The sequence below is a fragment of the Acartia tonsa genome, chromosome 3 (assembly GCF_053477335.1).
Source record: "Acartia tonsa isolate MP-2025a chromosome 3, ASM5347733v1, whole genome shotgun sequence".
Taxonomy (NCBI): domain Eukaryota; kingdom Metazoa; phylum Arthropoda; class Copepoda; order Calanoida; family Acartiidae; genus Acartia; species Acartia tonsa.
This window is the reverse complement of record NC_137262.1, coordinates 54,855,022-54,882,151: the sequence shown is the minus strand read 5'-3', so window position 1 is coordinate 54,882,151 and position 27,130 is coordinate 54,855,022. Positions and strand designations below refer to the sequence as shown.

The 27,130-nt window shown below is 37.6% G+C and overlaps 3 protein-coding genes across 3 annotated transcripts in view; 2 read left to right on the top strand and 1 right to left on the bottom strand.

The window, feature by feature from the left end:
- Positions 1-14,913, top strand: part of LOC145314596 (spindle assembly abnormal protein 6 homolog) — a 41,114-nt gene extending 26,201 nt beyond the window's left edge. The window contains exons 10-22 of the mRNA XM_080154585.1: positions 278-423; positions 882-1,018; positions 1,257-1,361; positions 1,994-2,099; positions 2,572-2,675; positions 9,753-9,840; positions 10,261-10,356; positions 10,877-11,060; positions 11,553-11,619; positions 12,373-12,500; positions 13,771-13,870; positions 14,416-14,484; positions 14,774-14,913. Of these exons, the coding sequence (XP_080010711.1) occupies positions 278-423; positions 882-1,018; positions 1,257-1,361; positions 1,994-2,099; positions 2,572-2,675; positions 9,753-9,840; positions 10,261-10,356; positions 10,877-11,060; positions 11,553-11,619; positions 12,373-12,500; positions 13,771-13,870; positions 14,416-14,484; positions 14,774-14,846 (1,403 nt within the window). The 3' untranslated portion in view covers positions 14,847-14,913. The remainder of the gene's footprint in view (positions 1-277; positions 424-881; positions 1,019-1,256; positions 1,362-1,993; positions 2,100-2,571; positions 2,676-9,752; positions 9,841-10,260; positions 10,357-10,876; positions 11,061-11,552; positions 11,620-12,372; positions 12,501-13,770; positions 13,871-14,415; positions 14,485-14,773) is intronic.
- Positions 3,622-7,936, bottom strand: LOC145314591 (uncharacterized). The gene is made up of 2 exons (XM_080154575.1): positions 5,253-7,936; positions 3,622-5,114 (listed from the first exon to the last, which is right to left on the bottom strand). The coding sequence occupies exons 1-2, from the start codon at positions 6,393-6,395 to the stop codon at positions 3,645-3,647; spliced, it is 2,613 nt and encodes an 870-aa protein (XP_080010701.1). The 5' UTR covers positions 6,396-7,936; the 3' UTR covers positions 3,622-3,644.
- Positions 14,914-15,343: 430 nt separating the features above from the next.
- Brd8 (Bromodomain containing 8) lies at positions 15,344-25,986 on the top strand. The gene is made up of 17 exons (XM_080154584.1): positions 15,344-15,467; positions 16,047-16,100; positions 16,415-16,550; positions 17,752-17,890; positions 18,457-18,549; positions 18,957-19,152; positions 19,561-19,775; positions 20,224-20,350; positions 20,593-20,654; positions 21,286-21,435; positions 21,772-21,888; positions 22,206-22,320; positions 22,515-22,733; positions 23,089-23,196; positions 24,575-24,664; positions 25,009-25,144; positions 25,699-25,986. Exons 1-17 carry the CDS (start codon positions 15,344-15,346, stop codon positions 25,835-25,837), a joined length of 2,220 nt encoding a protein of 739 aa, XP_080010710.1. The 3' UTR covers positions 25,838-25,986.
- Positions 25,987-27,130: the final 1,144 nt, after the last annotated feature.

Genomic DNA, 27,130 nt, shown 5'->3' with positions numbered 1-27,130 from the left:
CTAATAGTAATATTGTCCGTATTGTATAAACAACAGATATATTATTATTTGGATCTTACACCAGATTTTCATGTTCTCCAATAAAATTAAGCACGCAGCGGGCTAAATTAATGATTCCCTCCTTCTATTCTCTTTACCCCATCTCCTCCCCTCCTACTGGATGATCGAACTGACCAATAAATGAATTCAATGTTAGCTAAAATTCCGAGAATTTTCCTTGTCATAATATCCACGTATATTCTACATCCATTGTATAAACACAAGGAAACAAATCAGGAAGGAGACAACCCTAGCCCCGCATTTATCCTGATCTTCAACATAGGACTAGATACAAGCTCTCTGGACTTCACAGAGCTCAATCTTTTCAAACATTTGTGCCATCTTAGCTTGTTCATCTCAAAGGCGACAGATTCGAAACTGAAGGTAACATTTTTATGCGTTTTTTTGTACAAAGTTGACTTAAATCAAATTTATCTATGTTTTCCACAATTTAGATAAATTTTCCTTAAGTTTTTTTTAATCTAAAGTAGGTAGGTAAGTACTTTGATTGTTTGAGGACATTTATTTATCCAATACCTTATTATTTAACAACATATTTGAATTCTTGGACCAAATATAATTTATTGTATTTTTGATTACCTAAATAACAAAAAAAAAATTTAATGGTAAAAAATACACATACTTATTTATTTTCATTAAATAATATACATTTAAATAAATATTTTTGTATAATTCATTCAAACCAATCCATTATCTAAAAACTTTACAATTATATAAATGAAACTTTTGCATAATCAATTTTCATGTTTTTGAAATTGAAATAAGATTTTGTAAATACAATTTTTCATATTATAAACAGCTTTGAATTTATCTTTTTATAGGAATATCTGGTAAGCTGTATTCAACAGCTAAAATCCGAGCTAGGACAGGTTAGCAGCCAGCTGTCATTTAGTCAGCAGCAGCTGCTAGACAAACAAGAACAGCTGGAACAGCATGTTAAGGACTTAGAGTCAACCAGGAAAATGGACAATGTTAGATTAAATAGAATTTAGAATTTATGTTTGAAAAAGTCAAAATTATTACTTGCTTTTTTTGTTGTAGATATAACCCCTTTTAGCCAGCATAAAAGACAGTAAGAAAGACAAACCTCTTTTTTCTCGAAAATTGTCACTTTTAAAATATTACAAAATAGGGTAAATTTTATTAGGTATTTCAAAGTTCAAAGTATATTTATATTTTATCATTTACATTAACAGAAAAGAACAACAAGAGACCAGCAGCAGTTTAAATCAGAAACTAATGAATGATCTTCAGATGGAAAAGGAAAACTGTTCCAAGAAAATTAATGATATGCAATCCAGGTACATTATTTAAGATAGCGGCCTCTAGGGGACCTTTAAAAGGCTACACTGTAAAGCAGAACCATATTGGTTATGGGGTTAGCGAGATCCTTTGCTAACCACACACAGACATACTGAGATCCTGTTACTTTTATATGAGGATTAATTTTTTATTAATAAAGAATATATGAAGTGTAAACATAGGCTCTGCAGACTATCATTTGACAGGGGAAAAGTTTTCGTCAATTAAGGTTGAATACATGGACCTTAATTATTGATCAGTTCGTTCAACCATTAGGAGGGGAGGGGATGGGGTTAAGGGTGTCATTATTTTAGCCAGTTGTATCAGAGTACATGAAAATCTGGTGCAACATCCAAGTAATAATATATCGATTACATTAATTGCAGCCGTGCATTTTAAGGGTTGGCGGCAGTGTTTGTCGAAAAAGGTATCAGCTGGAGGTAGCTGAAAATCATTAATATTGTTTAAAGGTGATGACTAGATGAAATTTTGAAATATTTAAAGTTTGCCGGCCGATCGGTTGCCTCTAATGTTGTTAATGATATAGCAGTTGCATTTCTTTTATTATTTTGCCCCAACCCCAGATTCAAAAACCCATTAAAGACCTTTCTTGAAACTATTCTCATTTTAGATTTGAAGCAGAGAGACGTGAGCTGGAATCCCGACATGCCAGAAGTATTGATCAGCTAGAAAATAGAGTTGCTAGTTTAGATGTTCAAAATAGAGATTTATTAGAGGTAAATTAGATTTAGGTACTATTATTGAAGTTAATACCAGTAACAGAATAGGGTCAATAAGATAAGGTGAAATATGTAAAAAAAAAAAAAAAAAAGCTACCTGTATTATTAATCCCTTGGAACAAAGGAAAATTTAATTTAGATACTGCCATCCTAAAAATTGTGAAATCGAACCCAAATCTCCAAATATATGGGTGAAAAATATTAAAGTAGCTTAAAACCTGCCTAAAAGTATTAAGATAGGGATGTTGTATACTGATTTATGGTCCATATTGTTGGCAATGTTGACAAGAAGTTTCAGCTGTCTCTATAGGAGCCGAGAAAATCACTTTCCCCAAAAACGTTTCATACGGACAGACAGAAATTTTGAATTATATAGTAGCTTCGCTTCTAAAAAGATTAAGGGAAGCTTTACATGAAAAGATGGAAAAAAATCTAAGTCTGCATTTAAAATAAAAGTTATTTTATTTAGGGCAAATATAGAAATGAATCTAATATTCGAGAACTGCGTGGAAAACTGGCGGCAAAAGATGAAGAATTAAAAAGACTTGAGGCAGATTTTCATGCTTTATCCAGGTATTTCAAAAGTTTTCCTTTCTGACATTTCATTAGAGGTAAAGGTTTTGTTAAAAGTCTAATCTTACTGTTGTTAATTTTATATTAACTAAACATTTGACTTGGTTGGTTCTTCTAAATCTCTACAGCAAAGGTTTTATACCTGATGTGCTTTTAAAGACAATCTTACTTTATCTTTTTTTTTTGTTTTTATAAAAAATGCAAATTGATTTATTTAAAATTATAATATTAACTTGCTAGTTATGAACACTGAACAGATACCAAGTAGCCCTAGAATGTATTCAAGTTTTAAAAGTTCAAAGGGAAAAAACGTTAAAATACTGGTTCTAAAAGATTTTACTGGGATTTGCACATTTTGGTGAATATGTGGTATCCGCCTAGGGTAAATGGCAGACACCAGAGTTCGAATAAAGACTACGGCAGTGTGAACAGACGTGGACACCTATACTATAGAGAAGCTACGCTTCTCTAGCAATCACTAAATAATAAACATAGTCTATTCAGTTGTTTCTTTATTGCAGGTCTAAGGATAACTAAAGTTGTACAACATAATATAAATACATATGGATTAGGAATAAAGATAGTTAAAGATAAATCATACAAGTAAAACATAGATAATTGCAATGGTTAGGTAGATGACTATCCCTGTCCGGGGAAGGCAGGATAGCCCATGGAACAGCACAATAGGTAGATAAGCATAGAGGGGTTGAGTGATAGGTCTGGGTACTAAAAAGGGAAGGTTTGATGATTACTGTGACAACAGCAGTCTGTGTGGGGGTGATTCTATCAGGTGAGGGAAGGCTTAGATCCTTTATCCTCAGGGTTGAGGTGGTGCTGATAACTTGGTGGTTGAAGGGGAAGGTTCCGGTGCTTAAGATGGGAGAGGGAGGGGTAACACCCCTCCCTCCATTTGCAGGACAACTGAGAGATGAAATCAATACCGTTATCTGACATCTTTTTCAGGTGGCTTTACAATTGTAGAATAACAGGATTTAGCTGGGTGCGTAGCATCACTATAATGTCTTGGTTTCTGCATGGTCCAGAGTTGCCGCATACCACAACTCTCCCCTCGGAAGGCTGGGAGGGGTTGTCTGCACCGCCAGACTTCCGACAGTGGTTGCGGCCTTCAGTTTGTTGTCCTTGTGGAATGGGTCCGCCAGGATACCAGCTGCTGAACGGTGGTAGACTCCAGCCCTCCCCAGGTCGAACGGAATCTGCTATATCTGCTGGAGTAGCTGGCCCTGTTGGATGTTCTAGCCGTTGGATGTGTACCTCTGAGGCCACCCTGGCAACCTCCAGGGGTGGCACAGCACATGAGGGGGCTTGGACCAACAGCCGCCTGGTACACACCTCTTCAGGTTTCTCTACTGGGCTGGTGGTCTCCATCGTGTTGGTCACCTTGCTGCTGGCAGGCTGGCTACTGGATGCAGGCGCAGCTTCTTCGCCCTCGGGGCTGGTCAGGTTCATTCGGCTTCCAGGGTCTCTGTCAACGCAGGCAGGTGGTGGTTGCCATACTGTAGGAGCGTTGCCTCCCTCAGGCTCATCCTGGACATTGGCAGGGTGGTGCATGGCAGTCAGACCTGCAGGGTAGGGGAAGGTAACAGTCCATCCCTTATGCCGGAGGCTGTCTTGGATCTGCAAGGGTGGCTCCGCTCTAGTTGGCTGGGAGACAGGCCCATCCACGGCCACTGCTGCTGGTGGATTGGAGGCACAAGGCTCCGGATTTCCTCCCCTAGCCTGAAGGTGTCCAGGCACATCGTCTCCATCTTGGGTAGACATAATTGTTGGGGATCCTCTACTTCTATGGTTAGGCTCGGCACTTGGCGCATCTAGTTGAGTTACTCCCCAGGCAGCGGTCAAAGCTTCTTCGGTTTGGCTGGTAATGGCTGATATCCTGGTTCCTGGGGCAGATGCAGGGGGCGCAGGCAAGTTTGACCCAGCCCAAACTTCCTGGTACACCAGTGCAATACAATTACCCTGGCTTGGTTGCGGGAGGTAGACAGCTGGATGCAGTTGAGGGTGAGGGACAGCTGGACTCTCCCTGCTGGCTGGGGGCTCTGGCTGACTGGGGGTGACGGGTGTCACCCCTTCCTCTGGGGCTGCGGGCTCGTTCCGGGGTCCAGGTATCTCGGTGGCGGCGACGGTTGTCGCCCCAGGCACCAGCGTGGGGGCGCTGGATAGCACCCCCCAGTCTTCACAGGGGTCCAGGTCTCTCGGTGGCGGCGACGGTTGTCGCCCCAGGCACCAGCGTGGGGCGCTGGATAGCACCCCCCAGTCTTCACAGGTTGCGGCGACGGTTGTCGCCCCAGACATCAGCTTGGTGGTGCAGGGAAGCACCTCTCGTTCCTTCCAGGTGGCGACGCCGGTTGGCGTCCCATACATCGACTCAGACTCGCTGGCTAGCGCCTCTTGCCTCTCCCGCTCGGCGGCCGCCAGGGCCTCCCCGTACACCGCCCCAGTGGCGCTGGGTAGCGCCCCTCGGCTCTTGCTGGGGGTGACGGGGGTTACCTCCTCCTTCGGGGGACGCGGTCTGACGGGTACCATCATGTTGAGGCCGGCCGGCAGAGGCCGCAGGACTTCTGGCTCCGCAATGTTGGTTGGCTGCACGAACACCGGTCCCATGTGGTTGAGGCTGAGGTCCAGGCCAACCCGGTTGGGTTCAGCCGCTCCTCCCAGCACGTTGATCCTGGCCACTATGGTCCCAATCTGAGACACAGACTCCTGGGTAGCCGCGGCCCCAGCGGCGGCAGCTGGTTGGGGTGACGGCTGGGCGTCTCCCTCCAGGTGGACCTGGGTGTCCGACTGGTTGTAGGCAGGTTGTTGGGCTGCTTGTGGTGGCTCCTTGGTTACATTCAGCCTCCTCCCCATACACACAGGTCCCTTCCATCCAACAGCGGCTCTCCTCTCCTGGGTGGCGAGGCCAGCCTTGGCCTTAGCTTCTGCAGGTGCTTCTCCACATGAGGGATCCTGCCTCTGGTTACGCCAGGTAGTTGGTAGTAAAGGCCGTTGATGGTGCCAGTCGGAAGGGGGGCTATGATCCCTGGGGGGTACCTGTGGCCAGTGTGTGGACAGGTACCCACAGTTGAACCAGCAAGGCCCAGAAGATGCCATACTGATGGTAGCCTGAACTGTGTTCTGGACGGCCAGCAGGCTGTTGGTAGCCACCTGAGTTGGGCCAGAGTTGCCAGCTGGTATTGCGTCCCTGCCAGGCTCTGTCAGCTGCTGGTGGGGAGTCCCTGCGGTGGTTCTGGTTTTGGCAGGGGGTGGCCTTCTTATTGACTTCCCTAGTTGGAGCTCTGCATCCTGGTGGGCCTCCATCTTCAGCAGCATGGGGGGACTTGGCTGGGTCATGTGCAGTGGTTCAACAGAGTAGAGGCATCTGGTCTTGGAGTGTGGGGGAACAGCCTCACTGCTGCTGGTCAACCCTGCTCCCTCCGTGCTGGGTAAAGCCTTCCACTGCAGCAGGTCACCATTCCCCATCCTTAGGCCGGTCCCCAGTCGTTCCATGCCTGGGGGCTCCCAGGGAGGCTTGGGTGGCGGCTCCCCCACCCCCAGGTACGCGTCGGGCATCTGGGTGAAGAGCCTATTCCCCTGGGACAGCTCCCCATCCTCCAGCTTGGTGAGGCCAGCGCCAGGGAGGACCTTTCCACCCCAGAAACAGGTGGTACTGGCCCTAGGGCTGGGCCCCTTTGGAGTCTCAGTTCTGGTGGTAGTGTCCATCTTGGGGCTGGCCACTAAGTCTCTGAAGCTTGTCACCTTCTCATTAGGCTAAGTTGCATCGTTCAACACCCCCAGGAGGACACCTACAGGTTCAACAATCCCCAGTCCAGTATCGCCATTTCTCGTGCGTTGAGCACCAACTGTACAGGAGCTGTGCAGCGGACATTCAGTCACCCTTCCAGACAAGGGCATCTCAGGGACCAGGGGTCTGTGACCTGGCATGTGTTTGATGTTCACTGTACTCAACACAGTAGGCCAAAGTAATAACAGAAGCAGCATCTTGTATGAAGAAGCAGAGAGTGGTGGGGTACAGATGTTGGTGGTTATGGTCCAAATGAAGACTTCTGTCCACCACAGTGCCAGCCGCAGGCCTAGGCACACAGTTAATGCCCAATCAGGAATGTCTTCTATTGCCGCACGTCGGGCTAGGGGCTGACAATTTCTTATCTTGTAGATATAGGAGCAGAGTAGAGTAGCCGCGCCGCAAGGAGGTTCGAGCCGGCTCACCCCTATTATAAATACTATAGCTGTGTAATTAGGGTGGTAGTCCACGTAGCCGTAGGCTCGGTCCTCCTGGCTCAAGAGTTTCTGTGGCTGGCGCGTCCCCATGATAAGTAGCAGGGGGTTGGTCTGTTGGTGCCAGCGTCTTGTTTAACTGTTGAGCCTGAGTTGTTCTCCTTTCCAGTATAGCTCTTGATTTCTGTGATAACCAGCGGATCTTAGCTTAGAGATAAAAGGGAATAGGTTAGGTATCCATAGATGTCTCTAGGAGCGTATCCGCTAGTAGATATATGGATAGGTGGGCTATCTATATATATATGGCTACACTCCCATATATATATATACGTGTATAGGAATATCCCCAGAGCTAGCTAGCTTTCCTCCTTGCTCCAAAAAAATCACGCTTCCTCTGTATATAGTTCACAACTATGAGGGTCTATGGTCCAGGTACACACCACCACTGCCCAGTGTGGGGCATCAAGTCAGGCTATGTCCACAGGGTGGGCGTACTTTCGTTCAGTTACCATATCAGTTTCCAGTGTTGTATGGTGAGGTTAGTATTCACTTACTTGCACCCATGATACAAAAAAAAACAACACTATTTATCACTTGGGTATTTATATATACATATATTTTTTCACTAACCACTCAGCTTTGAAGTAGGGTTGGCAGGGCTAGGAAGATGTTGAGGGTCTGAGCTGGTCTGAGGAACTGATTTAGTTTTCCTTATCACACTGTAGATAGGGAGGGAGGAGCTTGCAAGTTTTTCTTCTAAAAAAATATCTCTGTTGTATGCTATAGAGTGGCCCCTCTCCTGTGTGTGTGTGTGTGTGTGTGCGTGAAATCTCCTTTCCTTGCAGCGCGCTTACGCACCGTCAAATCCGCGCACACAGGTAAAACGCGCACTTATCCCTCAACTCGCCCTCTCATTGGTCCGCTTTGTCCGTTGAATTTTTCTGATATGTCCCGCACTCAGTTGCGCGACCCGTAAATGGCGCTCTGTCCTCCCGATCGCTAGCTCCACACCATGGGCGGACTTAGTCAAGTGTGGGTAGGAGGGGGGAAGCGCGTGAGGGGACGGGGTAAAGCCGTCCGTTCCCCCTGTGGGGAAGGGGGGAAATGCTGTGGGTTTGAGGTAAGTGTGTAATGAGGTAATGTTGCCCTCTCTCCTTAATCCTAGGTTTATTGTTATATCACCTTGATTGTATTCTCTTCAATGGAGAGTGGGCCCCTCCCTTTCCTCTGGAATAAAGGGTGTATTTGTTGTGCAGGAGGCTTGGGTGGTTAGATTGTTTATCAAGGCATTGTTATATTACATCTAGATTCTATTTTTGGCCTTATCACAATACATAACAGATTTGCTTACCAAGCCTGTTCTATTTTTAGTTGTTATCTCAATACACAACAAATCCAAGCCTGTTCTATTTTTAGTTTTATCACAATACACAACAAATTGTTTGCCAATCCTTGCTCATAAATCTATTGTTTAACCATCACACCAGGGTGGTAATCCCTACAATGTGATATAATATCTGCTTTTCTAGATGGGTGGCTGCGCTGTAGCCTCTCAGGATACTTGGAGTTGACGTAGTTTCTCTGCTTTGGTACACTACACTCGTATGTTGGCTCGCAGCTCGCAGCTATGTGGCATGTTTCAGCCTATCGGCGGCAGGGAATGTCCCGTCCTGCTAGCGCCGCTTATCCGAATCCGGCTGATGGCGGCAGGGAATGTCCCGTCCTGCTAGCGCCGCTGGTTCGAATCCTTGGCTTGTTTCAGTCTATCGGCGGCAGGGAATGTCCCGTCCTGCAGCGCCGTGTATCCGAATCCGGCTGATGGCGGCAGGGAATGTCCCGTCCTGCTAGCGCCGCTGGTTCGGATCCTGCTATCTCTTGCAGTAAATGTTGGCCTATTTTCAGCCGTTTGCACTTATTTGGCCTGTTTCAGCCAGTCCGCAGGCCTGTTTCAGCCTTTTGAGCGCTCAATTCTCCGTTAGATGTCGGCGCTTCTCGCGGTTCTCCGTCAAGTTTCGCTGTTTCACTTCCACAACTGCCGGATGCAGAGTTAGACCTTGCTATCCAGGGTGGGTAATTCAGGTTGCTTGTGTCAGTTTTGCCAGTTTTGCTTCCACAACTGCCGGATACAGAGTTAGACCTTGCTATCCAGGGTGGGTAATTCAGGTTGCTTGTGTCAGTTTTGCCAGTTTTACTGCTGGGAGTACCTTAGCCTCAGCTGCGCGTCTGCTCTACACTTGTGGTTTGCCGTAATCTCACACAGCTGTCACCAAAAGTTGTGGTATCCGCCTAGGGTAAATGGCAGACACCAGAGTTCGAATAAAGACTACGGCAGTGTGAACAGACGTGGACACCTATACTATAGAGAAGCTACGCTTCTCTAGCAATCACTAAATAATAAACATAGTCTATTCAGTTGTTTCTTTATTGCAGGTCTAAGGATAACTAAAGTTGTACAACATAATATAAATACATATGGATTAGGAATAAAGATAGTTAAAGATAAATCATACAAGTAAAACATAGATAATTGCAATGGTTAGGTAGATGACTATCCCTGTCCCCTCCCTCCATTTGCAGGACAACTGAGAGATGAAATCAATACCGTTATCTGACATCTTTTTCAGGTGGCTTTACAATTGTAGAATAACAGGATTTAGCTGGGTGCGTAGCATCACTATAATGTCTTGGTTTCTGCATGGTCCAGAGTTGCCGCATACCACAAATAAGCTGTTTAAAAAAAAACTATCGTAAATCGAGAAAAAACAATGTGATCAGATAATTTGAATTATAAAAGTTTCTGAATATGACTGTCATCTAAAATTCTACATATTTTATAATTAGGGATAAGGGATTAATAGATGTACGGAACAGAGAGGATGCTCGGAGGGTGGCCGAGCTACAAAAACAGTTAGATAACATGCAATTAGAGGTTTGCAAATTTTATTTTGAACAAACTTTTACAACAAATTCTTTAAGAAATTTTGGATTTTTATTTAGTATTTCAGCTCTTTAATTATGAATGTATGGCCGTCCATCACTATAATGTGATCTTTTACTTTAGAGTAAAAAGTGAGGTGACATTAGGTTATTCATTACACTAGTCCTTAATGTTTTATATTAACGTTTTCCTATATGTTTTAATATTCTTTGGGGACTTTTATTGAATTTTGTCGTTTTAATCACGAATTCTAATTTACAGAAGGGTAATTTTATATATTATCATTGGGGATGTACATAATATTTATCATTGTCTTATCCCTATAGATCCCTGACGTTAGAAAGCTATTGCTGCGTTACTTAATAACAATTATTAAGTCATTAATTAATTTTTGATAATTTTCTGATCTAGGCTAGAGATAAAGATGGTGAAGTAAATAAGATGAAAGATATGGTAAAACAAGCCAATAAGGAGAGAGAGGATCTTATGGTAGATTTGAAAGAAAAGGTAAATTGCTTTTATCGTTTCTTTTTTCCACACTTACTTACATTTTTAAGATAAGAAGCTTCTGGAGTATGATTTAGGTAGGTAATGTAATGAAAAACTGTAGGTAGTTAAGGCATTTTAAAAATGATAATACTTAATTATATTATTATGTCTTTGCTATGTTTTCATTATTAGGTCAAAAATTTAAAATTAATATCTTAGTTTAAAATGTAAAATATAATATGTAATGCCTATACAGTATACAACATATTATATTATTAAATTTTTAATTTTTTCTTTTACCCTAATGTAGATAATTACATAAAATTAACTGTCTTGTAAGATTTTATGAAAGCTAGATTTAGTTGGAGGTAATAACCGATTTATTCCAAAAGTTTTCACTTAGGTAATTATTCCTTAAACTACGTGAGAAGCACACTTAATAAAATTGCTGGTACTTTATATGACGAGTTGATGCACCCCTCACCCCCTGCATCTGTATATAAACCCATCTACCTATTAAATAAAAGAAGTATTTTAGGCTGGCACAGTGTCTAGAAGAGAAACAGCTGTGCGAAGTGTCACTGAAGAGCTACTAAAAGCCAATGAAATTATTGGTAAGCTGCAAGATCAGTTGAAACAAGAACAGAACAAATCCAAGCTGCGCGGTAGGATAGCAGCGGAGCAAGAGAAGCTGCTAAGCGATAAGGATAAGGACCTTCAAGGTAAAAAAATTTCAAAACAGGACTTGCTATTTTTATTGTTGTTTGAATAAAATACAGCCATAAGATGTGAATTTATGTTTTTTATATGAGCTCGTAACAGATGAATAATTCAGAGTCAAATGAAAAATTTTCAACCTGAATTTTCTAATGTATTGTATTGTTATTAGTTGTTTTAAATTTTATTATCCTTCTTTTTTAGAAGCGAAGCTACTCTATAATTAACTTTGACTGTCTGTCAGTTAATAACGTTATGATTTTTTGGCTCCTATTGGAGATAGTCAGTGAAGATTCCTATGACATATGCGCATCTAAGTCTATAAATTTTGTCCGTCTGTCTATCGGTCATGCTTTAAAAAACATAAACCTTATTTTTTAAGGTTTCTTGTTCTTCTTTGAGTTTTGACATATAATTATTCTCTCCCTTTCTTCTAAAATGAGAATTCTATTGATGTTTTGCATTAAACTTTACTTATACTAGTTAAAATTATTAAGGTGTTGAAGAAAAACTGAGAAAATTAGAAGAAAAGAAAGACGACATCAGCAAAGAACACGAGAAGGAATGTTTATACAACAGAATATTAGCTTTGATACCTTCTTTTTAGAGTTATACTCATATTGTGTCATTCTAAATACGTTATAAAGTTTTATCTGCTAATGTATATTTGCATTAGTCCTATAGACAATATAAAATCGCAACCCAATGCCAAACACAATTAAGACTTACACGCTAGTCAATACAAAGATTTACCTGTGGTATATTATCTAAACATGATTTCAATGTTTGGCAGCATGAAAATCGGGTTTGGTTTAATTATAATTTTTAGAAAGGTTTCTTGGTTTTGGGGAAAGTAAACAAAATTGAGAGGGATAAAAGTTGGGGTGGGTTAGAATCTAATATATTTCTAATCTTATAGCACCTCCAAATTTGTTGGTGAAATCACACCTTTCCTTCACCCAGTCCCAATCTTTAGACGTCCTTGTAGTAATAGTTATTTCTCGCATCGTATTATAAACGGCTTTCCGCGGATATAGAATGTACAATTGTAAGATTAAAACCAGTTTTTTTAGCCCCGAGGTGACGAAGGCACTGGCTAAAAAACTGCTTTTAATCTTATGGTTGTACATTTTTATATTCATAGAAAGCTGGATATAAAACTATGTCTAGCATCGTATTATATCTAGCTTTCTACGAATTTAAAAATGTACAATCATAAGATTATAATTGTACATTCTATATCCGCGGAAAGCCGTTTATAATACGATGCGAGAAATAACTATTATTATTTGTATGAACATAATTAAATTAAAAGGATCTTGCACGAGTGAAAGAGTTAGAGATAGAAAAGGATCAGTTGGAAAAGTTGAACAAATCCAATGAGAATGTCATCAACTGGCTGAACAAACAGCTGGCGGAGTTTAAAACGGCTGAGGCCAGTTTAGGTAATTTAATGGATTTATTATTACTTGGACCTTACACTAGATTATCATGTACTCTAATAAAGTGAAATTTGTGGCTGGCTAAAACGATAATTTTGTAACTTGGTTCTATAATTAACTAAGTGGTTAATACGTTTAACCTCCAGAATTTTATCTTGGTTTTGGAAACCTCATTTGAGAACATAATTCAAATTAGCTTAAAAATTATTATTACTGATAATTTTAATTTTTTCATGAAGGATGGTTTCTCTAAACTCGAAGCTACTGTTTTAAATGCGATTTCATCGTCTTCAAAAGTCTTTCTTTATATTTCTACATATATAACGTTCTTTCAAAGGAATGGAAAATAGTGTTGTTGTTTTAAAATACAGTTAGTAATAAATTTGAGGCATCTAGCGGACAATTCTTCAACTACATAATAAATAACTTTGTCAAATTAACTTAAACATTGTTGCAATATAATAATGATTGATGAAAGCTTCTACATAAGACAAAAATAAAGATTCCGAACAAGGATTTCCTGTTTTTAATGGGGTGCTTGGGGAGGGAGGGGGGTGTAATTTATGTTTGAGTGAGTTAAATTGCCCCAATTTATTTTTATAAATTTACTTTTGTAATGTGTTTCGGTGATTTTGTAGTGGTTAATACGTTAAAACAAAACACATAACCCCCTCCCCCTTCAATATTTTTTATGGTTGCCTTGGGGGGTGTAGGGAGCCCCACCCCCCTTCCTCTTCTTGGACATCCTTGAATCTGAAAAAAAAAATTAAATAAACCCGTGGCATACATATGTGTATACAGTTTTGGGTAATTAAAGTAAATTAATTAGGCAAAGTGCCTCTATAATTCAATTTTCCACAAATCCTCAAGATAAAGTAACAGGATGTCTAATTGTTTGTTTTTTTGTCTGTTTGTTTGTGTGTACCGAAGGATCTCGCTAACCGCTGAACCGATCGGGGTAGCTTCTCATAAGACCTGGGAAGGTTTATAACTATTCTGGGGGAGTGTAACACCAACCTCCCAAGAGAAATCGCCCCTAGAAAAAAATACCCCCCCAAACAAAAATATGTTTGATTTAATTTTTTAACTAAAAGTTAACAAAAAAAGAAAAAAAAATCCCTCCCCCATCCCAATTTTTATTTCTTAAATTTAAGATAATAAAAATGATTATCAAATTCAACTCTCCCCGCCTCAAGTGCCACTAGAGGCCTCTAGGGGCGTAGCCGCTAGTCTAATATAAAGGACTAAATATTTCTTTTTTCTTTTTTTTCAGGTAAACCAAGAACTGGTGTAGTAGGAAGAGGGAAAACCACTTTAAATCCTGGTAGAAAAAGTACTTCCTCTGAAGAAAATAGTAAAGCATCCAAAGAAAAGTAAGTAAATATTTCCTTTATGACGATAATCTGTTTTAAATTTGATATTATAAGCAACACAGCTATTCTGCTATGATTAAAGTAAGTACGTCTGTTTTTATATACGTTTGAACACGATAATACGTTAATTCGCCAAATCATTCATTATATTACAAAAGGAAGTTTTAAATTTATTTGGAACAAATTGATTTTTACCTGGCGTCTTTTTAAAAAGTTTGTTAACATTTCTATTAGATCCAAAAACACAAACACTATAATAACTACCCCCCCCCCCCCCCCCCACCCCCCTTATTTTCAAAGTAATGGGGGCTGGTTCTTGGTCGATTTTTCACTTTGAAGGAAACCCCGTCAGTATTCAATAAGTACAAAAAAGTAGATTATCCAGTTGTAAAGATCTTTTGTCTGTAGCTTAAGATTTCTATAACTACTGCACTGAACATTTAGGGGAAACATCAAATATTACCCTAGATGGTTTTAGGCTATTTTATATAAGTACAAAGAAGTAGTCACGATTTAAAACTTTTCATTTATTATTTTTAATTTAGTGAACCATTGGTTGGTCTGGATCCAAAGTATTTCCAAGTTTCTACTCCTGGAGGAAGTGTAGTTACCAGGTAAACATACAAATTTTAATGTGCGTGACTTCTGTCATAAATTTGGCCATAATTTAGGTTTTACTATTGATTTAGAGGTAAAGTATTAATTAACTTAATAACTTATTATTCAGGACATCTTTCCCGTCTGTAACTTTTGCAATTAGACATAAAATTCCTTATTACCAATCATCTTATATGACATGTTCATCATTGTGCAATGTACGTGTCCCATTTTTGTTTGAATTTGCCTTTTTATTATGTACCTATTCTTATGAATATAAACATATTTGAATTATTCTTTCAATAGGAATGAGATACCAGATGTGAGACAACTTCCCACAAATGTAAAAAGGCCCCCTGGTGGCCTCCTTAGAAGATAAATACAAACATGTATACCTCATAGAAAATTGTATATTTAGCATTTATTATATTGATCTCGAAAATCATTTATTTGTGTTTTTAAGCATGTAAAAACTTTTATTTTTTCTTATACCTACCTTGATTTTTTATGTAATTTAAACTTATGCTTTCCAAATGAAATTAAACTGTGTACCTACCTAAGGACTATTTATATATCAACAATCAACATACTTATAGTTTTACTAGTGCCATTATGACTTTACCTAATAATTTTTTTAAATCTTAAAATTGGAGAAACCTGCCTTAAACATTTTCCTTTTAATATTACATTTCTTTCTTTATTATTGACTTTTTATAATATTATGAAGAGAGAAAACAACATATTTTGTTACACTTTCTACTATTTGAATACCATTAAACTTGTATGAATGTTTGTTGTAATACTTTTATATTTTATATATAGATACTTTATTTTTTCTGCACTTAAAACACTATGTATAATATATCCTAATGATCTATGTTTCAGACAAAAATAAATAAAATGTCTTGGGCTCAACAAAGATTAAAGCTTAAACAAACACCCATAGACTCTTGGTCACTGAAAGAACAGTTAACACTTGCATTAGCAGTATTGAGAACAGGTATGCAAATAGGTTAGAACTGTGTGTGAGTGTGTGCGCGAGTGAGTGCGTTCGTGTGTGTGTGTGTGTGTGTGTGTGTGTGTGTGTATTTGTGTGTAGCCATAGTTTCTTAGTGTTTGGACCCAAGCAGCTTATACCAATAACGAAATTAATTCGAAAAAAAAATCACGAAACTTATACGTCTTTTTTAACTGTCGTTGGGGGGCAACACATCGTAAAATTGACGACCTCTCCATTTGTCCCCCAAATATTATTTTAGATTTTTTTCGCTTGTTGGTTATACCTAATTATTGGGACCCAAGTAGTTATAGAGTAGGATGAGACACTTTTGTATACAAAAAATAAGAGCCATTCAAACTCAACGCTCAAGTACTTGACCTGCTGTTTCATGAGAGCTACTCTTTATTATCTCACCCTCGCAGAGTATGACTAATAGATAGAATTGATTTTATTTCTAATAGATAAAACTAAAATCAATAAAAATATTCTCTAAAACTTACCTATATTTAGTTCAGTTGTTTCCAATCATACAATTATATTTATAGATCATTATGATTATTGTATATTGGATAATTGCAGGTGATCAGAATTGGGTATCAGTTTCAAGAACTATGAAGCAGTTTAATGAACCAGGTAAAGGAAATGATAAACTAATCTATTAACATATTTCAATCTAATCTTTTCAATATGGCTTAGAATCTGCTAGATTAGAACCTGTTCTCAGCCATACTGAAAAATCATATATAACAGCGTATTACAAACAATTTTTGCAAATATAAAAATGAAAATCATAAAATTAATACCAGTTTTAATAGCCCGGGACTTCGGCCCCTAGGGTACAACAAAACTGGTTTAAATCTTATACTTATATATTTTTATATTTGAGGAAAGCTGTTTATGATATGATGCGATAAATAACTATTCTTACTTACTATATAACTATTTAGGACGACCTTTAGATTGGTACTCCCAGAAAAATTGTGCCCTCCAATACAATCTAATAATGGAGAATGGAGACATACCAAAGAGAAAGAGGGGAGAAAAATTTGATGCCAAAGATGATCCGGGCGAAACTATTGTCAGGTAAAAATATTGTTTCGGCAGGGATCTAAAGGAATAAGACATTGGCCGTTAAATTGAGGTACATCCCCAATGATGATAAAAAAATTATCGCTTCTGTAGATTTCAATTATAGGTTGAAACATTTAGACACTCAACTTAATTAACCAACAAATGAAATATATAACGATAGTAGCAAAGGTTGTTAAGCCAGGGAATAAGAAAACCTTATTATAAAACTTTGGGGACTAGTGTAATAAACTGCACAATATCCCCAACCTCCCTGATAACACGTCCGCTAAAGGTATCTGGTTCGAGTATGTACCTTACTGGCTGCGAAATACAGAAAAGTATCTACTGCTGGACTGGTAGGGCAGCCAACATACTTTTGAAGTAAAAATTTGAACTAAGAATAGCACAACTCTAGCCCAGTTTGTTTAATAGACAAAGGCTGTGCTATTGATTTTAATAGGTATCTTGAATCGAGCACTCCAATAGATATGTTAACTCTGAATTTCAACACACGATTATGGCCTTACAAATCTTAAGGCTGTCCCTTTTTTGAAAAAAAACTTTTTTTTATCAAAGGCTCTATATTTGTTTTCTTTCTCTCTCTTTCTCTCTCTCTTTCTCTCTCTCTTTCTCTCTCTCTTTCTCTCTCTCTTTCTCTCTCTCTTTCTCTCTCTCTCTCTCTCTCTCTCTCTCTCTCTCTCTCTCTCTCTCTCTCTCTCTCTCTCTCTCTCTCTCTCTCTCTCTCTCTCTCTCTCTCTTCTCTCTCTCTCTCTCTCTCTCTCTCTCTTATTATCTTTTTCTTTCATCATCTTTCTTACTCCCTTAATTTCGATGTATACATATATCCTTATCTTTGTTAGAGGTTACCTTATAAACATTGTTTGGAGCATGTTTGCTCTCTTTAGATGTCCTTATCTTTACGTAGTTTAAATAACTTCGCGACTATAGGTCAGGACGTAATCGTTCCTGATATTCTTACTCTTAGAATAATGGATATAGTATATACGTGCGTCGTGCATGTATGTATTTATAGGAGAAAATGTGTCACTAAGGAAGCTTGCTAATACATACCTCATTTATTTGTCAGCATTTTCATCCATAGGAGGGGAGGGGATGGGGGATATCGTTATTTTAGCCCGCTTCGAGTCTCTTTTTATTAGAGAACATGAAAATCTGGTGTAACATTCAAGTAATAATATATACATTTTGTTAGAATATTGGGACAGAAACGAATGGAACAGTTGGAAGAAATTCTAGCCGAGGAAAAAGCTGAAATATCCAAGTTGGAGAAACAAGTGGAACTTCTCAGCTCTGATAATGTATCAGAAGAGGATCTTGACAAAATATTAAAGGCACATTCTTAGACTTCAGTTTTTAGTGTATGACATCAATATAGATCAAAGAAGACATCTGTATGAATTATTCTTAGCTTCTTCAGTATAACTAATTATACTCTTAATAGAAAAGTTTTACAAGTCCTATTTAAGAACCGCTGGATTTTGAGTGCAGCTTATATAAAGTTACTTTGTCTCCTTCCTTTTTGGGTTGATTTTTGTACTATGAAATTTAGCTTTATTTGAAATTAACCTTCAACTAATTTTTAACTTTATTAAAAAGTAGCAATGTGTCTGTTTGTTAAGATCTTACTAATTGCTGGGCCGATATAGTTCTTCTTTACAGTGAAGGTCCAGGGAAAGTTCATTATTTTTTTAGGGAGGGTTACTTCATCCCCTCTCAAAGAAATTTACCCTGGAAAAATATTCTCCCCCCTAAAAATAAATTTATACCATTTCTTTTAGAAACTAAAATGGGAAATAAAGTGTCTACTTACCTACTTCCCCTAAGTGCCCATAGAGGCCGCTAAAGGTATAGCTGCTAGTATTTAAAAAGCTTAAGTCTGAGAGTGTCCTTTGAAAAGGAAATCCAACGAGAGGAAGAGGAGGAAGACAAGAAAAGGGACGCTCATGCTCAATTTATTAAAGACAGAGAGGATAAAAAATTAGCTATTCAGGTAATTTCAGGGGAGGGAGGGAGGGAACATTTGACTGTGAATTTTACTGGTCCACTACGTTTTAAATGCATGTTTCTTTATTTATTGGCTCAAAAACTTTAGGGACTTTTTAAAGTTTAATAGGTTTGTACAAAATAACAAAATGCAAACTTTATATTTCATATTAGATGTTTTACACTGTACGTACGTTAATTCATCGTCAATATTGTTTATAACCTTAAAATATATTAGGTTATTTAAATTACTTGTATATATAAGAAAATATAGCTCTTGCATAGAAATTGAGTTACAATACTTAGGTTATGAGAAAAATAGCAGTTTTTTATAAGTTAAGTGTTCTTAATCAATATTTGGGTATCTTTTTTGTGCTTCAACTGTTTTTAGTTCTATATCTTGAATTTTTTTAGGCCGCCCTAAAAACCGGATATTTCGCCCGAACTCACTCAACCTCTTCCCTGTCCGAGCATTCCCCCAGCCCCAGTTCAGCAGCTGTGGTGGACCCGTACAAGTTTACCCCGGAGAAGAATGAGCTGGAGGCGGATATGAAGCCCCTGCAATATTCACCAATTAAAATTCTTAGCGAGAAAGAGAAGGAGGCTAAAGGTAAAGCAAATATTTTTAACAAGGATGGAAATGTCTACAAGTAGCCAACTACAATGGAAACATTATTTTTACTTTATAACTGTGTATAGTTTTATGTAAGTCTTATAATTAAGTTAATCATTTAAGTTTGTAAAAAAAATATGTGTCCCTTTCTTAATTCAACAGTGATATCTCCCTAAAGCACTACTTATCTTACTATATATTATAATTCTGGTATTCTATTCATAATGATGTTACAACTTAGGGATTTAACTTTGTTTCTTTAAACTTGGTCTGGGGAGTATTATTAAAAACACAATTTTTTCCTAATAAGAAAGCAGTTTCATTATTGGTTAATGTTTCAATTGTCGATAAAAGAAAAAGAATTACAGACCCTTACAACTTCTAAAAAAGACTTTTTTCCTTTAGCTGCTCTTGCCGCCGCCAATGAAGCAAAAGAAATTAAAGTAGAGAAAGAAGAAGAAAAAGATGATAGTGAAAACTTGGAAAGTACTGAAGCAGCTAAAGATGACACAGAGGATAAAGAAATTAAGATGGAAACTGATGAGAGTACAAATGATGAGCCTGCCACTACAGTTGAACCAGATGTTGTTGATCTAGAGCCACCTCAAGAACCCCAAGAGGTATGTAGTGTAGATAGCTAGACATTAGAAATACCCAGACAGATGAATACAATGACATATGTATAAATACTTGTGTGTGCAAAGAATGTTTGAAGGGGGAATGTGTGTTGTGATTTGTAAGAGAAGGCAGACAGCAATCTTTTTTTTCTATTAAAAGGGTGTCACAGTCATATACCCCTCTTCCGCACTCCCCTTTTTAGATTTGTATCTTCAACCAATTTAATGTATGATGAATGGATATAAAATAATATCATAGTTAGATAAAAAAGAACATGCAGCATAGGACAAAGTTTACTCATTTATATTTTCTAATCTTCCTTAATGCTTTCAAGCTTATCGATTTGTTCTCAGTTTGTTTAGGAATTTTTCCATTTTTTTTACTAGATTCATTGTAGACATTTTTATCTGATGATATTGTGTGTAAACAATAAATCATATTTTATTAAAGGTAAAAGTAGAGACGCCCGCTGATACAATGGAGGTTGAGGATTCCTCAGCCGATAAGGAAGATGATCATGACCAAGATGATGACGTCATAAACGACGCAGAGGAAATAGCCGCTGGAAATATCACAGGAAAATATACATTACATTCACAAATGTTAATAGTTTTACTATATTTTAGAATAAAATACTGTATATGCAAGCTAAGACTGGTTTAGTATGAATTCCTTGGATAATTTTTTAAATAAAAATACTCCAATTCAAATTGTATGGCAGGTACGCTGCTAATTTTTAACCTTTATTAAGACATATCTTAAACTTTTATCTAATGAAGTCTCTCTCTTTATATTAAATTCATGTATTTTTATGAATAGATGAAATACAAGAGTCAGATCTAAAAACAGAAGTCAAAGAGGAGATTATTAAAGATATTAAGGTATTTACTTTTAAAAATATTGAGTGAAGAAACAGGGGTGTATATTTTAAAAATTGACCCTGCTCAGTGGGGGGGGGGGGGGGAATAAAAAATAAGTGGTTGGAGGGAAAAAATGTGAAAATTAAGGAAACTGAAAACATTTTTTCCATTCCCCCCCCCCCCCCCCCTCCTTGGTGAAAAAAACTTTAAAAATGTGTGGTAGGAGGGATACAATAAACAAAATATAGAGTTCTTTAAATATTTTTCCATTTTCCCCCCATCTTGGTGAGAAAAAACTAGGGGGGGGGGGGAATAAAACATTTTGTAGCCGGGGAAAAAAAAATCTTGTGCAGAATATACACCCCTGTGAAGAAATAGAGGATCGACTTCTATTAAGCTCAAAATGCCTTGTAGAGCACATAAGCCTCCACTTTATTTTGAAACCAAATTGAAAATACGGATGTGTAGCTGTTTCTTTGTTTGTTTTTCACTTTAGTCCAGCATGTTTAGGGCACTGCAGATAAAGACCCCGCATGTTTAGAGTCCTCGTAAGGGTTAAATAATGGGGAAAAAATATCTCCACTCCCCCTCACCCCTGTTTTTCCTCAGGCTGGGAGTTCTTTGAGGAAAAGGACCACATATTTTTATTTAGGTTGAGGAGCCTGAACCAACAAAAGAAATCAAGAAAGAGACAGATGAAGAAGAAACTAATAAAGAAGCTTTACAAGTTTCTGACTCAAAAACTGATGAAACAACAGTAAATCCTCCAGTTGAAACTGTGGAGACTATTAAAGAAGAAAAGGTTGGTACATTTTAAGATGTTGCAAAATCATGAATGATCATTTAATTTGATTGTATTCATTTATATAAAGTATTATTTTTTTCTGTCTGAAGCTTAGATCTCGAAAATTGCTGGTCAAATGGGTTGTATTTTTCAGTAAAGCTTTATTAATGTCTTAGGATGGTTTTAGGTTATTCGGCATTTAATCTACAATTAAAAGCATTTTTCTCCAATTTAGATGATCTTGAAAAGTAATATGGAATGCTATTACACTGATAAGCTGTTATACGAACACAAAAACATAGTATTACTTTATATACTCTCACATTCGCTAATATCATACATGTTTATATTTAGGTTGATTCTGAAGAAACCGAGAATAATGAAGACAAAACTACAGAAGTTCCAACAACTGCTGTTGAGGAACAACAGCCCCCAGCACCAACAGTGGTTGTGGAACAACCAGAACCAGAGGTAATAAGCACAGCCAGAAATTTGTCCTTCTTTACTTTAAAAAACCTAGTATATGGGAAAGACAGGTCCAACAGCCAAAGATTACTATAATATAACTGCGGTGTCCCTCTAAGATAGAAACACCCTTCTTATTTTGAGATAAATATGTTAAAGGAAGGAGTGGAGGTGATGTTTTTTCTTCTGTTTTTTTTTAATTTGAGTCAGGTTATGTTGGCTACAGGGTATAGTAGCACCACTTATTAGGGCTCTCAGTGAAACTAGGTTCTTATCTTGTTAGGAACTCTAAAGGAAAGAACCATAAAATCTTTCAATCGCAGGTTGAACCAAAGAAAGTATCAAAGCCAATTGGTCGACGGGGGCGGAGGTCTAAGAAAAATTCTGAAGTAGTTGCAGAGACATCCAGCAATGCAAATGATGATCAAGAGTCTTCAGGTCAGTTGAACATCCATAGTTTAAGAGGGAAAGAGAACTTTACTCTTTTTTTAATATCTAGGTTAAAAGGTTTATTGGATCTGAATTATTGGTTAACAACTATGTCTAGTGTTTTAAAGTAAAAATAAGTTTCATTTTAATATTTTATATTAAGTTTTATCATCAAAATTGATTATTTTTACATTTTATTGTAGGTCAGCTGACCGCTGCATTTTCCAGTCCAGCTTCCACGCGACCCCCCTCCCCCACCACAGAAGCACCTCCCCCCTCCGACACGCCGCCTGTGTCAGCCGCCTCACAGCCCAGCACGCCTAAGCTGCTCGAACAGACGTCGTCGAGGCTGAAGGCGCGCAGAAGTTCGCGGCAAGGCCTTCAGAGGGCGCTCAAAGAGAGCTCCTCGTTTTCAAATCCAGGAAAATGTTCATTGTTTAATTTTATTTAAGGGACAATCAAAAAGAAATGAGCCCCAAGAGGGTTAAATTTTCCCACTGTTATTTTCAAAAGAATAAATGGAAATAAAGGTGGTCGCAGTTTGATTTACTACACAGATTTAAAAGAAGGGCTTTTCAAAGGTTGGGGTTGGTTCACCCCCCCCCCCCCTTCCTCCTTGCTCCATAGGCTGGAATGCGAGGGAGGTTAGTTCTAAAAACACGCTTAAGGGTAAATTAGTGCAAGTATATAATATAAAAAAATAGTCGCATACAAGATACAACTTGCTAGGTATTTAACATTATAAGACTAAAAACTAATGCAATTTTTATGCAACAGTATCACCATTGTCAACAGATGAAGAGAAAGAGTATAAAGCTTGGAAAAAAGGAATCCTTTTATTATGGAATCAAATAGCTGCACACAAACATGCCAATATTTTTGCAGGTATAGTTCAATAGATAGATATTTATGTGGATAGACAGAGAAATGTAATCTTCTTATTATGAACTCAAATAGCTGCTCACAAACGTGCCAATATTTTTGCAGGTATAGTTCAATAGATAGATATCTATGTGGATAGATAGATAGTTGAATAGATAGATAGATAGATTGAAATTATGAGAAATGTAATCTTATTATTATGGAATCAAATAGCTGCTCACAAACATGCTAATATTTTTGCAGGTATAGTTTAATAAATAGATATTTAAGTGGATAGATAGATAGTTGAATAGATAGCTTGAAATCATGAGAAATGTAATCTTATTATTATGAAATCAAATAGCTGCACACAAACATGCTAATATTTTTGCAGGTATAGTTAAATAAATATAAATTTAAGTAGATAGCAAAAAATAGAAATAGACAGTTGAATAGATAGATGGATAGATTGAAATCATATGAAATGTAATCCTCTTATAATGGAACCAAATAGCTGCACAAAAACATGTCAATATTTTTGCAGGTATAGTTTAAAGATAGATAGATAGATAGCAAGAAATTCGGTGTTAACTAAGAATTAAGGAAAAAAGTGATTTTGTTTTGTTACACACATAGTTAAATAGACAGACATATAAATTTGTAGGTAAAGTTAGTGAATAGATAAATAGATATTTTGATGGGATAGATAGATACTAGATAGTAAGAAATTAACTTTGATAATATGGAATAGTTATTTCTCGCATCGTATTATAAACGGCTTTCCGCGGATATAGAATGTACAATTATAAGATTAAAACTAGTTTTTTTAGCCCCGAGGTGCCGAAAGCACTGGCTAAAAAAACTGGTTTTAATCTTATGATTGTACATTTTTATATTCGTAGAAAGCTGGATATAATAGGATGCTAGACATAGTTTTTTCGTATGGATGAGAACCGGTTCCTATCCACCGGATTCGAATGAATACGAGAAAAAAATTATCAAAAATGGATGCTATTTATTCCGAAGTTTAATCATCTCTAAACTAACAAAGAAGACAACATTCATAATAGCGAAGCATTTAAAATTCATGGATGGACAATCGGATAAAGGTATTAATACAGCAGATTTTCAGTTGTTATAAAGAACAACACAGAAATCACAAAAAATATAAAAATTATTTATGCCTTTTAAACCATGGCCGACAGACTGAAGAATCAAGTATATCATTTACTTGATGCTCCTTGATACAGGGAATCTTCTAAAAAAAATCAGGTGTATATTATTAATAGCATTCGAGAATATCACATTTCCACATAGCTTTAACGACGGACAGACAGAGTGAATCATGGAGAAGTTTCCCTACTAAAAAGAAATTAAAATTCCAATAATATAATATTTATAGGACCTGTAAGTGAAACAGATGCACCAGATTATAAAGATGTTGTTTTTGAAGCCATGGATTTAGGTCTCATCAAGAAGAATATTGAGACAGGTAACAATTATAGTAAAGATTGGTACTCAAAGTTATATACCTAAACATTTTCCAAGGAGGGAGGGAACATTGGGCTGTTTATTACACTAGTCCCCAAAGTTTTATACTTACGTTATATTATTCGCCGGCTTAACAACTTTTTAGACTTTTATTGAATCATGATTGGTTGGTTCAATAAGTTGAATGTCCAAACATTTCAACCATTAATTGTAATCTAAAGAAACTACTTCTTCACCCCATCCCTTCCCCACTCCTTCCCCCCATCCCTTCCTGGAAAGACGAACTGACATTAAATTACAGAGGAAATAGAATAGCAACCTAAAGTAATTTTAATTATTTTTCAGGTTCCATAAAAACCACAGAAGAATTCCAGAAGGATTTAACCCTAATGTTTTTCAACGCCACCATGTATAACTCTACAGATCATCCTGTGCATACAAGAACACTGGCTATGCAGAAGGATACCGAGAAAATGATAAGGTAGATAAAAGATAGATAGCTAGATACTTTGATGGATAGAAAGATAGATAAGATTAAATGTTCAAAATAGAATTCTGGCTATGCAGAAGGATACTGAGAAAATCATAAGGTAGATAGAAAAATAGATAGCTAGATAGATAGGCAGATAGGAAGATAGATATACGCATATAAATTTTGGCTTGTTAGTTCCTTAATGGAGTACAACGTGAATTTAAAAAAAACGGTGGACTAACCGCTACTTCCGCCGAAAACTGCCAAAACATTTTGTTGAAATAAAATACGTTGTAACTCTATAGATATTTTATGTTCGTTTGTGTGTGCTTTAATTTTATTGATGTTCTCAAAAAACTGCCATGCCCAATTTTAGGGATCTACTCCTGTTTTTAGGTCTTATAAGCATTTTAGGGAAGCTTTGCATAGGAACTGGGATGTTTAATGTTATTTGAAAAAAGGATCTAAAAGCTCGCTCTCTGGATGGTTCAGGGCGCATCCGCTATATTCTGATTGTTGGTAAGGGTAATAACTTGGTAAATATGTATACCATATTTTTATAGGGAGTTCCTGAATACCCAAGCCCTGATGAAGGCGAGTGACACCCCCAAACTACGAGCTAAGGAAACAGTCAAGGTGTTGACCAGCAGAACAAGGACGGGCAGCGGGTCACAGCCGGATGACAAGAAAAAATCTTTTTGATATTAATTCAATTAATTATTAATATGTCATGTGACTGCAAACAAATGTGGTTGTAACCATTTTAGATGGTAATAATTGTTTATCCGCGGATATTAAGATAAAAAAATTATAAAATTAAAACCAGTTTTGTTAGACCAGAAGGGCTAAAGTATAAGAAAACTGGTATTAATTTTATGATTTTTATTTTAATATTCGTGTAAAATTGTCTTTAATACGATGCTATCTATAATACAAAGTAGAACAATGTCTGTCTGTTTGTTTGTGTGTTTGTTTGTAGCGAAGGGTCTCGGTAACCGCTGAACCGAGCGGGTTCTCCTTTTTAGGGTAGCTTCTCATAGGTCCTGGGAAGGTTTATAACTATTTTTTTGGGTGGTGGGACACCCCCAACCCCCCAAAAAATGAAAAATACCCCCCCCCCCAATTTTTCTTTTCTTTTTTAAACTAAAATTAAAATAGTGGGGACGACTAATCAATCCCCCCCCCAAAAAAGATTTTTTTTTATTTTTATTTTAAATCTAAAATACGAAAAATTTGTTTGATCAAACCTCTTGGGGCAAAGCCCCTAGAGGCTAGGGGCGAAGCCGTTAGTCTATAATACAAAGTAGAACGATGTCTGTCCTTCTGTCCCTTAAGATCTCGGTAACCACTGAACCGATCGGATTCTACTCTTCATGGTATATACCTATTGGTCCTGTGGTGGTTTTAAGCTATTTTCTTGGGGGGTGGGACACCTCCAACCCCCCTAAAAATGAAAAAATCCCCCCATGTTGTCTATTATTTAAAATTAGTGGTGGAGTGGGGGCTTCTCACCAGGTACTTAATTTTTTTTTCATTAATTACCTCTTGGGGCAAAGCCACTAGAGGTTAGGGGCGAATCCTCTAGTACATAATATTTCGGTATGGCTGAGAGCCGGTTCTAATCGAGCGGATATTTATCGGTGTGAAAGCCATACTAGGGGAAAAAATTAAGTTAGATTTGTTAATAAAATGGCCATTATAGGCTTCCTGTAAAAGCTTAAGCGAAGTAAGAAGATTAAATTTTGTTGGGTACCATTATATGAAACCTCTCTTGTAAGGAGTTAAAGGTATAGATTAAACAGAAAACAGTAATATTTTTTCTCGTATTCATTCGAATCCGGTGGATAGGAACCGGTTCTCATCCATACAAAAAAAAACTATGTCTAGCACCGTATTATGACCAGTTTTCTACGAATATAAAAATGTACAATCATAAGATTAAAACGGCATCTCGGGGCTAAAAAACTGGTTTTAATCTTATAATTGTACACTTTA

What these genes read in the sequence shown, in the direction of transcription:
- Brd8 (XM_080154584.1), top strand. Translation starts at nt 15,344, where the DNA reads ATGTTTCAGACAAAAATAAATAAAATGTCTTGGGCTCAACAAAGATTA. An exon ending in ATCTTGACAAAATATTAAAG is followed by an intron (nt 17,891 to 18,456) that starts GCACATTCTTAG and finishes TCCTTTGAAAAG; the next exon opens with GAAATCCAACGAGAGGAAGA. An exon ending in TGGAACAACCAGAACCAGAG is followed by an intron (nt 21,889 to 22,205) that starts GTAATAAGCACA and finishes TTTCAATCGCAG; the next exon opens with GTTGAACCAAAGAAAGTATC.
- LOC145314591 (XM_080154575.1), bottom strand. Translation starts at nt 6,395, where the DNA reads ATGGACACTACCACCAGAACTGAGACTCCAAAGGGGCCCAGCCCTAGG. An exon ending in CCAACATTGCGGAGCCAGAA is followed by an intron (nt 5,115 to 5,252) that starts GTCCTGCGGCCT and finishes GTGTACGGGGAG; the next exon opens with GCCCTGGCGGCCGCCGAGCG.